This window comes from Mirounga leonina, unplaced genomic scaffold (assembly GCF_011800145.1).
Source record: "Mirounga leonina isolate KUSES-001 unplaced genomic scaffold, KU_Mleo_1.0 Mir_53, whole genome shotgun sequence".
Lineage (NCBI taxonomy): Eukaryota > Metazoa > Chordata > Mammalia > Carnivora > Phocidae > Mirounga > Mirounga leonina.
The window spans coordinates 578,726-592,039 of NW_023270807.1; the positions used below are offsets into that span (position 1 = coordinate 578,726).

General features: G+C 45.3%; 1 protein-coding gene and 1 pseudogene across 2 annotated transcripts; one reads left to right on the forward strand and one right to left on the reverse strand.

Annotated features, from left to right (window-relative positions):
- Positions 1–3,412: 3,412 nt before the first annotated feature.
- Positions 3,413–5,020, forward strand: LOC118001115 (annotated as a pseudogene).
- A 167-nt stretch (positions 5,021–5,187) lies between these two features.
- On the reverse strand, positions 5,188–13,036 carry LOC118001151 (HLA class II histocompatibility antigen, DO alpha chain). 2 transcript variants are annotated; one of them, XM_034991136.1, is made up of 5 exons: positions 12,610–13,036; positions 11,212–11,460; positions 10,481–10,762; positions 10,262–10,397; positions 5,188–5,884 (listed from the first exon to the last, which is right to left on the reverse strand). In XM_034991136.1, exons 1-5 carry the CDS (start codon positions 12,689–12,691, stop codon positions 5,866–5,868), a joined length of 768 nt encoding a protein of 255 aa, XP_034847027.1. In that variant the 5' UTR covers positions 12,692–13,036; the 3' UTR covers positions 5,188–5,865. The 2 variants fall into 2 exon arrangements, with proteins under 2 accessions (XP_034847027.1, XP_034847028.1); XM_034991137.1 differs by lacking the exon at positions 5,188–5,884 and adding an exon at positions 9,219–10,022.
- Positions 13,037–13,314: the final 278 nt, after the last annotated feature.

The window sequence follows — 13,314 nt, forward strand, 5'->3', positions numbered from 1 at the left end:
CTTTGTATCTTGCATTCTCCGTGACTTCCTAGAGATTCCTCCACACCAGCAAAGAGATCTTCCTCATCCTGCCAATAGCTTCAGAGTAATTGTGTGGAAGTGCCATAGCTTTTTCAACTATTCCACTCTTACTAGATACGTTACCAATCTTTCTTTATGACAAAAAATGACATATCAGTCTTAAAAGGCTGATGACTATATAATAAAGACTATATGTTTGACATTTCCTTATACATATTAAAGTATATTTTATTTTTACTTTTTTTTAAGATTTATTTATTTATTTTAGAGAGAGAGAGTGCACACATGAGCGGGGTGAGGGGCAGAAGGAGAGGGAGAGAGAGAGAATCCTCAGACTGACTTGGGGCCCGATCCCAGGACCCTGCGATCATGACCTGAGCCAAAACCAAGAGTCAGCCGCCTAAACACTGAGACACCCAGGCCCTCCTAAAGTGTATTTTAGAAGAAAAATATTACTTGTATTTATTTTTTTTTATTCAGGTATTTTATTTTATTTTTATTTTATTATGTTATTTAATTCCGTTATTAGCATTCTTTGGAATACTTGAGTTTCATGGAATAGTTTAAGAAACACCAGGTGGACTTCATGCTGAGTGTGCAGACTAATGGATCTGACAAACGTAAGGTGTTCAGACTAGTGCTTGGCACATTGGCAGTGCCCAATAAATGAAAGATAATAATCATAATAAAAGCAATAGTGTTAATAACAGCAGAAAAATTTTAATTACAGGCTAGCTTCCACTTAGCTCCTGAGTAGTGATGGTGCAGTAGAAGGAATTCGGGCTCCAGTGTCACACAGACCTTCCCAGCCACCTTCTAGATGTCTGACCTTGGGGTAAGTTGTATAATTTCAACCCCAGTTTCCTCCTCTGTAAAATTGGTATAATAACTCTAACCTTGCAAGTTGATTATGAGAAAGAAATAATACATGGTGGCAGAACACTGCTTTTCTTTTCTTTTTTTTTTTTCTCTGTACTTAGGTTTGTGATATAAGGCAAATGGCAGGTGTCACCTCCAAGACCTTCCCTCCTCCAGCTTTGAATTTCCCAAAGCCTGAAGCACACTTGACATTATGCCAGCTGTCCTAGACCTTATACTAGGGAGAGAGAGAGAGGAATGCCTTTGAGAGACAGTAAAGCAAGGCAGAGAGGAGATTCTCCCAAACTGTGGAAGGCACAATGGTTGGTGGGTCCCTAAGAGAGCACTGTTCCCTTGCAGCACCCAAAGCAGGTAGGGAGGCCTCTGGGGATGAGGAAGGGTGTCCATGTAATGCATTTGTGCAGTCCCACTCCCAAGCACTGGGACTCACTCCTCACCCAAAATTCCCCTGCCCCCTGCCTGATGCAGAACAGCCAAGCTTCCACTCTGAAAGGACTATCTATGCAGGCTAAGACCCAGGTGTCCTAGAGGTAGCCAGTCTGGACAGATGCAGGAAGACAGAGGGGCTTGTCTAATGCCCCGGTGCTGTGCCAGTGCCTTTGAAAAACCATGAACGAGGGAAACCCCAGTCGTGACTGAGGTTGGATTTACCGCCAGTTTCATGGAGGAGACGTTTGATTTTGAGTCCAATTTAAGACTATTTTTTAAAAATGTACTACTTCTTGCATTTCCTGCACTATTTTCTAGATTTTGTGGACCAAGATTCAAACCCAGTATATATGAAAAGCATTTACCACAAGACCTGGCAGGTCCCGCTACGGCTCTCTCTGCTCTCTGCTTCTGTGCTTCATATCCAATCCTTTAGCTTGCCTCAGTGTGTCTGTGCTGGATCTTGTCGCCCCGGCACATTACATTCAGTAAATGGTAGCCACTATTATTAAAGCCAGCTGCAGAGCAGTGGGAACAGGTTGAATCTGCAGTAAATAAAGTGGAATTCAGTAGAATTCTACAGATGTTTTAATGCCAATATGTTCCAGATAATAGGACAGGTATTGGAAAGATGAGACAAAGCCTTGCCTTGTGGTAGAGGAGCAGCAAAGGAAGACACACACACACACACACACACACAGAGCTAACTCTGACACACTGCAGAATGTTGTAGGTCCTAGTGAGAGAATGGGCAAAATATTGTGGCCTGGGATTAGGAAGGCTTCTCAGAGGTGGCATTTAATTTGGACTCAGGGGAGGACAGGTAAAATGTTGATTGGTTGTCAGACAGAGAGGTGTAAACATACCTTGAGAGTTTTGTGTCACTTAGCATTGACTGTTTTTAGGGGAGCTACTAGGAATAAGGTTAAAAATGTAGATCAGGGAAAATTTGAGAAGGATCTTCTTCACCCTGCAGGTAATAGAGGACCCATAAGAATTTAAAGCTGGAGGAAGAGAAAAAGAAAATATTCCAAAAGCTTCAGGAGAAAAAAACAACAGATCACACGCAAGTTTCGGGACTCTGAATATCTTTTGGCTTCTCAATAGTAACACCAGAAGCTAACAGACTATGGGGAAATGACCTCAAAATTCTGATAGAAATGATTTTGAATCTTGAATTGTATTCCCAACTGCTCTCATTCAAGTGTAAGAGTAGAAAAAAATACATTTTCTGACACGAAAAGCATAAAAATTTTGCCTCACATGCACTCTTTCTCAGGAAGCTAAAAGAGGATGTACCTGTCTAAAATAAGGCATTAGACCACAAAAGGGTAATTACTGGATTTAAGAAACAGAAGTGGCCACACAGAGGACAGGTAAATCCTGACAAGGTCAGTGAGGGGTGATCCCGGATGACAGCTGTGTCACCGAGGGCAGCTAGTGAAGAACAGAGCAGACAGAAGGTGCTGGGAGAATTTGATCTGACAATAAAATGGGCTAATTGTATTGTAAGGAAATTTGTGATTCATTAATAATAAGCACAAACAAAGCCAAGCAACGAGAAACAGGACAATTATTCACTCCAGGGAAAACAAAAGTTGTCTAGGGAAGGAAGAGTGTGGCTTACTCTATGGTTTGTCTATTAATGTCTTTCACGTGGTCACAAGAATAACAGAACACGGACCTAGCCAGAGCGACAATATAACTGTACCAAAGGATGAGGCCCTGGGAAGAGGGCATGCGTGTAGTATGAGGATGAAAATCCTCGTCTTCCACAGTGGGAGGTAAAGAGAGAAAGCCTAAGGCTGAAAAATCAAGATGTAGCAACACAGGGGCGCCTGGGTGGCTCAGTCGTTAAGCGTCTGCCTTCGGCTCAGGTCATGATCCCAGAGTCCTGGGATCGAGCCCCGCATCGGGCTCCCTGCTCGGCGGGAAGCCTGCTCCTCCCTCTCCCACTCCCCCTGCTTGTGTTCCCTCTCTCGCTGTGTCTCTCTCTGCCAAATAAATAAATAAAATCTTTACCAAAAAAAAAAAAAAAAGATGTAGCAACACAAACATGTTATATAGAGACAGGAGGTAATACCAACAGAATTGGTTCAAAACAGCTGAAAGTTATCACCTCTTGGAGGGGCATAGTTGGAGAGAGGGCTGGAGACTGGATGTTTTTGGGAAACCTCGTAGAACTATTTGACTGTTTAAAGTATGTGTATGATTTATGGCCCAGGCGCCTCCACGCAGTTGGCCAAGGGCCTCTGAGAGCACCCACCCACACTCCCGGCGAGCAGGTAGGCAGCGGCCTCGCCAGGGACCCTCCAGCGGACCCGGGGGGACAAGATCCAGCACAGACACACTGAGGCAAGCTAAAGGATTGGATATGAAGCACAGAAGCAGAGAGCAGAGAGAGCCGTAGCGGGACCCGCCTAGGGAGTTGGGGCAGCATTTCCTTCTCCCTCTGCGGCTGACACTGCAGAAATCGGTCGAATTCAGTATAAAATAGAATACAGCGAACATATTGGTCAGCGAACAAGGGTTCCCAAAAGATTAAAGGTAGTATCACCAAATGCTGACCTAGAACAAGGATTCCAAGGAGTTCCAAACGCTAGTGTCATTATGCGGCTTCCAGAGAGGACTGGAAATAATGAAGACGCTTCACTTTCAAGACCAGCACATCTTGACCTTAGTCCGTCAACTCCCTTTAAACCTCTGGCACCGGGGCGCCGGGGTGGCTCAGTCGGTTAGTTGCTGCCTTCAGCTCAGGTCATGATCCCGGGGTCCTAGGATCGAGTCCCACATCGGGCTCCCTCCTCAGCGGGGAGCCTGCTTCTCTCTCCCGCTCCCTCTGTTCTTTCTCTCTCTCTCTCTCAAATAAATAAATAAATAAAATCTTAAAAAAAAAAAAACCCTCTGGCACCAAAAACGCCACCTCATGTACTGACACTAAGTGAAAGACCACTAGATTTTTGGGATTTAGAAAGACCTCCCCCAACCCATTTAAAATGAAGAAATCTGTGCAGTTGGTGGCCTAAAAAGAGAGCGCTCTGTGATTAAGAAAACACGGTTCTCCAAAATGGGCAGCTGGTCAGGGCTGACTCCTAGCATGGCCTGTCCCGGAGAGATACAGCCATTGTAGGAACTGCAGACAGCATGGTGGTTGTAGATGCAGCTTGGGGAAGGCGACGGATAAGCAAACTAACTAGACGTCTACAACTTCCACATGAGGATAACAAAGAACGTGCTTAAAAGAGAGCCGGTCTGGTGTTCAATGACTGTAGGGGTTTGGCTGCTTAATTGCTGGCTCTGGTTTCACCACTAGAGGTAACCAAGGCTCTCAGAAATATTGTCTCAACAGCTGGAGATAGGAAGAACTTGCAAAATAAATAAATAAATCAACAAACTATGTGTATGGCATAACTTTGTTAAAAATTAAAATTATTCCGTACCATCTGAGGAAAATGAAAACACTCATTCAAAAAGATATGTGCACCCCCATGTTCATTGAGCACTGTTGATAATAGCAAAGCAATGGAAAACACCTGCGTGTCCATTGATGGGTGAATGGAACAATAAATTGTGGTACATATACAATGGAAAATTACTTAGCTGTAAAAAAAGATTGAAATCTTGCCATTTGCGACAATGTGGACGGATCTCTGGGGTATTATGTGAAGTGAAATAAGTCAGAGAAAGACAAATACCATATGATTTCATTTATATATGGAATCTAAAAAAACCCCCACAAATTCATAAATACAGGGAACAGATTGGTGGTTGTGGGGGGGTGGGTGGGGGAGAAATGAGTGAAGGGGCTCAAAAGGTAAAAATAAAAAAAAACAGGTGAATAATGCATTTAGTTATAAAGAACAAAACTGCAGCCATGTGAAAGAGAAGAAACAAAGCTCTGGCTATAGTAACATTACTAAACTCTCCTCCTGTGAGCTCAGGAGTTTGTTCTGCCCTTAGGACCATCGTGCTTCTTTCTTACTGAATCACTCATTCCTCAGATCTCTGCCTATGGGTCTTCATAAATAACATCTCGGTTTCCCTGTCACCTCCTAAATTAGGACTCCAGCCCTCTCCTTCAGGCACTCTTTATCAGATCCTTCATTCTGTTTACTTTTCTTCATAGAACTCATCACAATGTGCAGGCCTCATATTTCTCATTAAACATCCTTTTTGCTGGTGGTTTATATGTTTCCTTCACTAAGGATAAGCTTTTGGAGATAGAGGCTATATCTGGCTTTTTCACTCCTGCCCCCAATCCCCTGCCTAAAGCAACAAGAGGGGCTCATTCATATCTGATTGGATGGATTGATGCATAAATGAATCAAAGGAACAGCAATTCACTTGACCACAATGGGCCTGTTTCATTAAACATAAATTAGACCTATGAGTATTTTCTCAAGCTTCCCTTGGAACACTACATAGACATTCTTAATATTAGGAAGTCAAAATGAATAATTGCATTCAGCTCTTAGTTTTCTGAAAATTCTGAGGATGTCCATGTCTGTTCTGCTTCCTCCTGGTCCATGCAGTGGGTCATTGATCTGCATTAAACCTGTTAAAACACAAAGGGCATGGGCTTTGGAGTCAGACCTGAATTCTATTCCCTACTTTGACACTTACAGTTGTGCTGCCTTGAACAAGTTACTGAATTTGTTCAAGCCTCAGTTTCCTCTTATTTAAAAATGCAATGATATTAGTATCTACCAAATGGGATTTGGGTTAGAAGATACAATGTATGTGTACTCTATGACACACAGCATGAACAGGGTGTTGTGGGGGGAAAAAGAAAGAGAGAGAGAGAGGATCAGCAAAAGGGATCTGGAGACAGCCCATGCAGAATACACTTTCAGAGACAGTGACTGGAGGAACTTGCAGGAGTGGGGAGGCTGGGTTATAGGACAAAGAGGAAATTTGATGTTCTTGATATATGAGAGATATGATATGCTCATCATCTGTAGACAGAACCCTGCAAAGAGGGAGCGTTTGAAAATACAGAAAATACCTATTGAATGTCTATTCTAAAAGACACAGAAAGGGATCAGATCAAGGATATAGGAGGATCACCAGCATTCTTCACAGAGCTGGAACAAACAATCCTAAAATTTGTATGGAACCACAAAAGACCCCTAATAGCCAAAGCAATTCTTCTTTTTTTTTTTTTTAAAGATTTTATTTATTTATTTGAGAGAGAGAATGAAAGAGAGAGAGCACAAGAGTGGGGAGGGTCAGAGGGAGAAGCAGACTCCCTGCTGAGCAGGGAGCCCGATGCGGGACTCGATCCTGGGACTCCGGGATCATGACCTGAGCCAAAGGCAGTCGCTTAACCAACTGAGCCACCCAGGTGCCCCTAGCCAAAGCAATTCTGAAAAAGAAAAACAAAACTGGAGGCATCATGAATCCGGATTTCAAGCTCTATTACAAAGCTGTAATCATCAAGACAGTATGGTACTGGCACAAAAACAGACACATAGATCAATGGAACAGAATAAAGAACCCAGAAATGGACCCTCAACTATGTGGTCAACTAATCTTCGACAAAGAAGGAAAGAAAATCCAATGGAAAAAAACACAGTCTCTTCAACAAACGGTGCTGGGAAAAGTGGACAGCAACATGTGGAAGAATGAAACTGAACCACTTTCTTACACTATACACAAAAGTAGACTCAAAGTGGATGAAAGATCTAAATGTGAGACAGGAAACCATCAAAATCCTAGAGGAGAACACAGGCAGCAACAACCTCTTCAACCAACCTCGGCCATAGCAACTTATTAGACAAGTCACTGGAAGCAAGGGAAACAAAAGCAAAAATGAACTAATGGGACTTCATCAAGATAAAAAGCTTCTGCACAGCAAAGGAAACAATCAACAAAACTAAAAGGCAGCCTGCAAAATGGGAGAAGATATCTGCGAACAACGTATCTGATAAAGGGTTAGTATCCAAAATCTATAAAGAATTTACCAAACTCAACACCCAAAAAATAAAGAACCCAGTTAAGAAATGGGCAGAAGACATGAATAGACACTTTTCCAAAGAAGACACCCAAATGACTAATAGATACATGAAAAGATACTCAACATCACTCATCATCAGGGGAATACAAATCAAAACCATGATGAGATACCACCTCACACCTGTCAGAATGGCTAAAATTAACAACACAAGGCAGACGCTTAACCAACTGAGCCACCCAGGTGCCCGCATAAGTGACTCTTAATGATAGAAAACAAACTGAGGGTTGATGGAGGGAGGTGCGTGGGGGATGGACTAGATGGGTGATGAGTATTAAGGAGGGCATTTGTGATGAGCACGGGGTGTTGTAAGTGATGAATCACTGAATTCTATTCCAGAAACCAATATTGCATTGTATGTTAACTAAAAATTTAAATAAACTTAAAAAAAAAAAAAGAATAGAGGAGGACAATTTTTTTAAATGGGAGACTGCTTACTTGAAACTAGAAGAAAAATGTGATTTTGAAGGTAGATACATAAATCTAAAAGATTTTGAATTGTTCCTAGAAGTTCCAGTGACTTCTGTGCAATATATGCATAGTGGAAAAAACACACTTCTGGTCAAAAGAAAACATTTTTAATGACCTTATTAAACATTGGGACAGAGATCAGAGAAGGATCTTTTCCAAGGATGATCAAGTTAACTTTTAAGCAAAAGATCAGCAGAGATCAGGGCATACTGGGGACAAACATAACTTCAGGTGTCTTCTGAGAACCAACCCATTCTTCTTTCTCCGAGAATGATCCAACCCCTCTCCTCAGAGGGGTTTGTACTGTGGATCTTGTGCCTCTGGTCACAGTACATCAGACTGGGATGGACACCTGCCCCAAGTTTGGGCATTCATTTGTTTTTCCAAGAATTTAAAATTGTGATTGGGAAATAGTGTTGGTGGGTGGGTAGAGCTGAGGTGATGCACAAAATCAGGAGCTGCAGGTGGACGTGTTAGCTGAAAAGGATAGTCCTCAGAGGCAGAATAATATGGTTAATGTGGCTAACATGCAAAGGGACAACACAGGCCATATGGCCCAGAGAGAGAGCAAGAAAGCTGCTCTGGATTCTACTGGCTTTTCAGTTCTGAATTCTGTTCCCTGGAAGGCTTGGCTAAAACCCACCCTTGGGTTCAGGGCACCACTCCTATGTCTTTATTGTAAATATCCTCTCCTTATATCTGTGATCATCTTAAGAGGGTTTCTGTTACTGGCAAACAAAAGCCTTGACTAGGACAATCCTCCCCCACTTCCAACAGGGTCCTCTGGCCATTCTTTCAACTTATTCTCCCTTGGGAAATCCACAGTGTCTTATGATCTCTTGGTTTCTTTCTTCTCTAGGACCAAATTCTCACAGTGCCAAATCCCATTTTGCCCCTACTTACTTGTATCTTCCTCAGCTTTTATGCCTAAAAGACCCAGGTTCTCCAGAAACCCTTCCTGGACCACTTCCAACCTCAGGGATCCCCCTCCTTCCAATAGCATCAGGCTCTGTCAGTGCAGCCCAGTTATCAGACCACAGTCTAAGTCCAGGATGGCTGCATCAGCATCATCTGGAGCTTGTTAAAAATTGCAGACTGCTACCACTCTCCCTACCCCCCAAGGTTCTAATTCAGTAGATCTGGGTGAAGCCTGTACTTTTTTAAAGGCTCCCAAGTGATTCTCGTGTACATTTCGGTTTGAAAACCACTAAGAGATACCCACCTGAACTCTCTCTAAAACTGTGACCAGGTCTTCTACTGATATGATTGACCCCAGGTTAAGGAAGTAATCCTCTTTTTTTTTTTTAAGAGATTTTTTTTTTTTAATTTTATTTGTCAGAGAGAGAGAGAATGCACAAGCAGGGGGAGAGGCAGGTAGAGGGAGAAGCAGGCTCCCCGTGAAGCAAGGAGCCCGACACGGAACTCGATCCCAGGACCCCGGGATCATGACCCAAGCCAAAGGCAGATGCTCGACCTACTGAGCCACCCAGGTGTCTCAGGAAGTAACCCTCTTATCCAAGCCTTGGACCTCTCTTTGTCATGCCTGGGACTCTAGGGGATGTAGAAAAAGGAGATGCCATTGTAAATCATGGCTGGATACATATGGCTTCTTCATTACAAAGTAAATCTGGACAAGAGTAGAATTCCCATGAACGTTTCCTCTCTTGAAAACTCCTTTGGGGGCAAATCTGAATTCAGTAAGTAAATTTCATGAAGTCCTTGTGAAATGGCCCATTCACAACTAACACACAATGGATAGCTCAAATGGAACAAGACATAGCTGAATTGGCCTGAGGATGGCTGCCAGTCCCCAGTATGAAATGGTCCTGCTCAATGGCCATCACCTGGAATCCCCTCTTCTAGGTTCCTAGCATCCCTCACACCCTGGGAGAATTGGCCAGGACCTGGTAGGAAGGATACAGTACAAACACCATTTACTGCTGCTAGCCAGAGCTTTGGTTAGAGCAAGAAAGGGGTGTGTGTGTGTGTTGGGGGTGAGAAGGGGAGCTAGTTGCTGCCCCACAAGTCCTGCGATGAATACCAGGTCTAAGAGAGGAGACCTATAGCACAGGGTTTGATCCCATCCAAAGTCCCCGCAGTAGGGATATACTTAGTAGACTGAGGCACTGAGTATGCAAGGGCTGTCAGAGACTTGCAATGAATCCATAGAGCGTCTCCCACAATCTTTCTTTCTTAGAAGGTTCATTACCTAAAGTGGTAAAAAGCATATGAACAAGGTTGTTCAAGCTCACATTGCTAGGATCCTATCTCTGATCGCCCACCTTCCCAAAACCTCACCCCCTCATCACCTCTGCTCTTCTATTCTCTGCCTGCTACTTGTCTGTGTCACCCTTCCCTGACCCCAGTGCTCCCCAAAGAATGATCCTCCACCCCATCCTCTTCAGAGCCACCCACTCTCCTGCCCTCAGACACCTGGGGCCTCTGTACCTGCGGGCTCTGGACAAGCATGTGCCTCTGATGATGAGGATGGTGCCCACAAGGAAGCCCACCAGGCCGAGAGCCAGGCCGAGGGCACAGATCAGAGTCTCGGTGGTGTCTGGCACTGGGATAGGCACCTGGGGCTCTTGGGGGAGAGAAGAAGGGTCAGGGGGGTCCAATGAAAGGAAACATGGGTCTGTGGAGAGTGAGCTGGGGAGGGGCTCCTACCCCAGTGCCTGAGGAGCGGCTCATCCAGGCCCCAGTGCTCCACCTTGCAGTCATACATGTCGTCTGCAGAGGGCACGAAGGTCAGGTAGCAGAACTTGCGGAACAGATGGTCAGGCTGGGAATAGAAGCTGGTCTGGGCCACCCCCTCGCTGATTATTTGACCGTTGCGCAGCCAGGTGATATTGATCACAGGAGGGAAGATGTTGTCCACAATGCAGATGAGAATGTTGGGCTGGCCCAGCTCCACTCGAAACTTGGGGAGTACAGTCACCCTCGGAGGCACTAGGAAGAATGAGGCCCTGAAGCCCAAAGGCTCATCCCTGCAGTTGGGCCTGATTAGGACTGGGATTGTGGGACGTTTCCTTCTATTTAGCCATTTGCAGGCAGGGGATGCTCTGGGACCTAACAGGTGGAGGGGGGCAGAGGGGGGCAGAGGGAGAAGAGGCTGAGAGGGGGAGTGGGGGCACCAGGGGCTCCTGTATCTGACAGGTCTGTGACGGGGCATCCAAGTGGAAGGGCCAGTCCTCAAGAGGGAAGAGGAGGAAGAGGGTGCTGAAGGGGTCTGGGAAGATCTAGAGCCTCCTGGAAAAGAAAGGGGCTGAATACAATGGTCACAGGGGCTGAGAGAAAGGTGTGCCAGAGTAGATGGAGGCCTGTGAGGTGGGAAGAAGCTTCTCTGGGTCCCTCCTGCCTAACACAGGGTAGGGGAGGGAGCAAGGAGAGGAGGGTACCGTTGGTGGCTCTGGTGCGGTTGGAGCGTTCCACCAAGACATCCAGATGGGCTTTGAGCACCACGATGCTGGCCAGCCCATTCTGTGGGTCAAAGTGGGCGAAGTTGCCAAACTCAGGCAAACGCCACACGGCCTCCCTCTTCTTCAGTTCCACGGAGAACAGCTGTTCCCCATCAAATTCATGGGCAAACTGACCCGAGGCACCGTAGGTTTGGTAGAAGGCTGGTCCATAGGAGCCCACGTGATCAGCTGTATTGGGTGAGTTCAGGATCAGGGACAGAAAAGAAAATGTATCAATCTCATCGAAAGCATGTGATATATTGAATCTCTGAGCCTATGCCCCATCCTGGGTTCTCCGTGGGGACGGAGTTGACTTGTTGAGCTGGTCCTTGGACAGTGGAAGGGTTGCTGGGGGGTAGAAGGGAGAGGACAGAGGGAAACAGGCACAGGCCCAACACACTGGCAGGAACAGAGACACGAGTGCAGTCTGGTATACCAGGTCGGGAAGAAGAGAGTCTTCCTAAAATCATGCTTGGGATCCCCAAAGTTAAGTGGTAGCCATGATCAGCAGCTCTAGCTGTGCTATGAGGTCCTGTGTGTGAGATGAGTGGTATGAGGGGCTGGGATGAGGGAAGATGATTAAGGATGGGAGCATAAGTGGAGCCTGGGGCACAGAGACGCAGTGTAGGTGGGCGTGAGGGGAGGATAGGTGACGGCTGACAGAAGTAAATATTAAGATCTGCGACAAAGACCAAGCAGATAGGAAAGGCAGCCTGAGGTATGGCAGAGAGCACTGGAAAAGGAGCCCGAAGTTCAAGTCAAGTTTATGCTGCAACTCTTTCACCTCAGATTATGATCAAACTTGTCTCTTTTCATAACTGAGGCTCATTTTTTTGGAAATTTGGGTTAGACTTTAATTGGTAAGTGATCTTTAGAATTCTATGAAATTATATGTTCAACAGCCATTAAGGGACTACTATATGCCCAGCATGACGCCAGGCCCCAGGGAAATACAGATGAACCAGCTATAGATCCCTCACACAAGAAGCTCATGTCTAGAGCAGGCTAAAGACAGATAAACAGTTAACTATCCACATGGTGGTAAATACTGCAATAAAACTGGACTTGAATGGGCACACTCCAAGCCAGGAAGTGGCAGAGAAATCGCTGTGCTGGGCAGCAGCAGGATGGAGGTTTGGGTCTCAGAAAGAAGGAAGGAATTGAGGAGGCACCTGAACCTAAAAGAGTTTGAACCTGTAGCCGGCATGGCTGGCCTGGGCTGCACCTGTATATTTTAGGTCCGCAATGGACGTGATAGACGTGAGAGAGATTGGGGCTCTCTTGGTAAAGGAAGTTGCCCATTAACCAGAGAAGGAGAACAATCTCCTCGGCACTCACCCTTGATGGCCCCAGTTTCGTGGGGGCTCAGGAGGCTCATCAGGGTGTGGAGTCCCAGGACTAGCCCCCCACTGAGGACCATTGCCCTGGTGCTTTAACCAAGTAATTCTGGGTGTGGGGCCGCCCGCCGCAGGAGGTAAAGGAAAGAGGAAGGACTCTAGGGATGGGGAAGACCCCAGCTGTATTCAGCCAATCAGAGACATCCTCTGAGTTTACGTAGCTGTTGCTGGGTAAAGTAGTAAGGAGCCTAGGTGGAAGGTGGAAGAATGCCCTGGGCCTTCATTGCACCAGGGAGGCCTGGTCCACAGGAGAGTCAAAAGGAGGTTTCTGTGTGGGAGGTGTCAGGGGCTTAAATCAACCATTACTACAAACTCCAAGAAGAGATCCCCTGAAGGGAGAGAAAAGGCCATCAGAGAACCAAAATAGAGAAGCCTCTATTTTGATCTGTGGTGTAGAGAATCCCAGTCTCCCTGTAAGTTTCTACAGACAAATTTGGAGCCAAATAATAATATAAACTGTACTGAGAAACTTTAAAAAGGGGATCGTGGATACACAGTAGAATTAAAATCCTTTAAATCTTTAAATCGCTTTGGAAAATATTACTTTATTTCATTGTGTGAGAAAAAATGTGTGATTGTCAGAGATGTTTAGAGTAAGGAAGAACTGTAAGGAGCCTTAGCGGACTGTTCTAAGGAGCACAGAGGG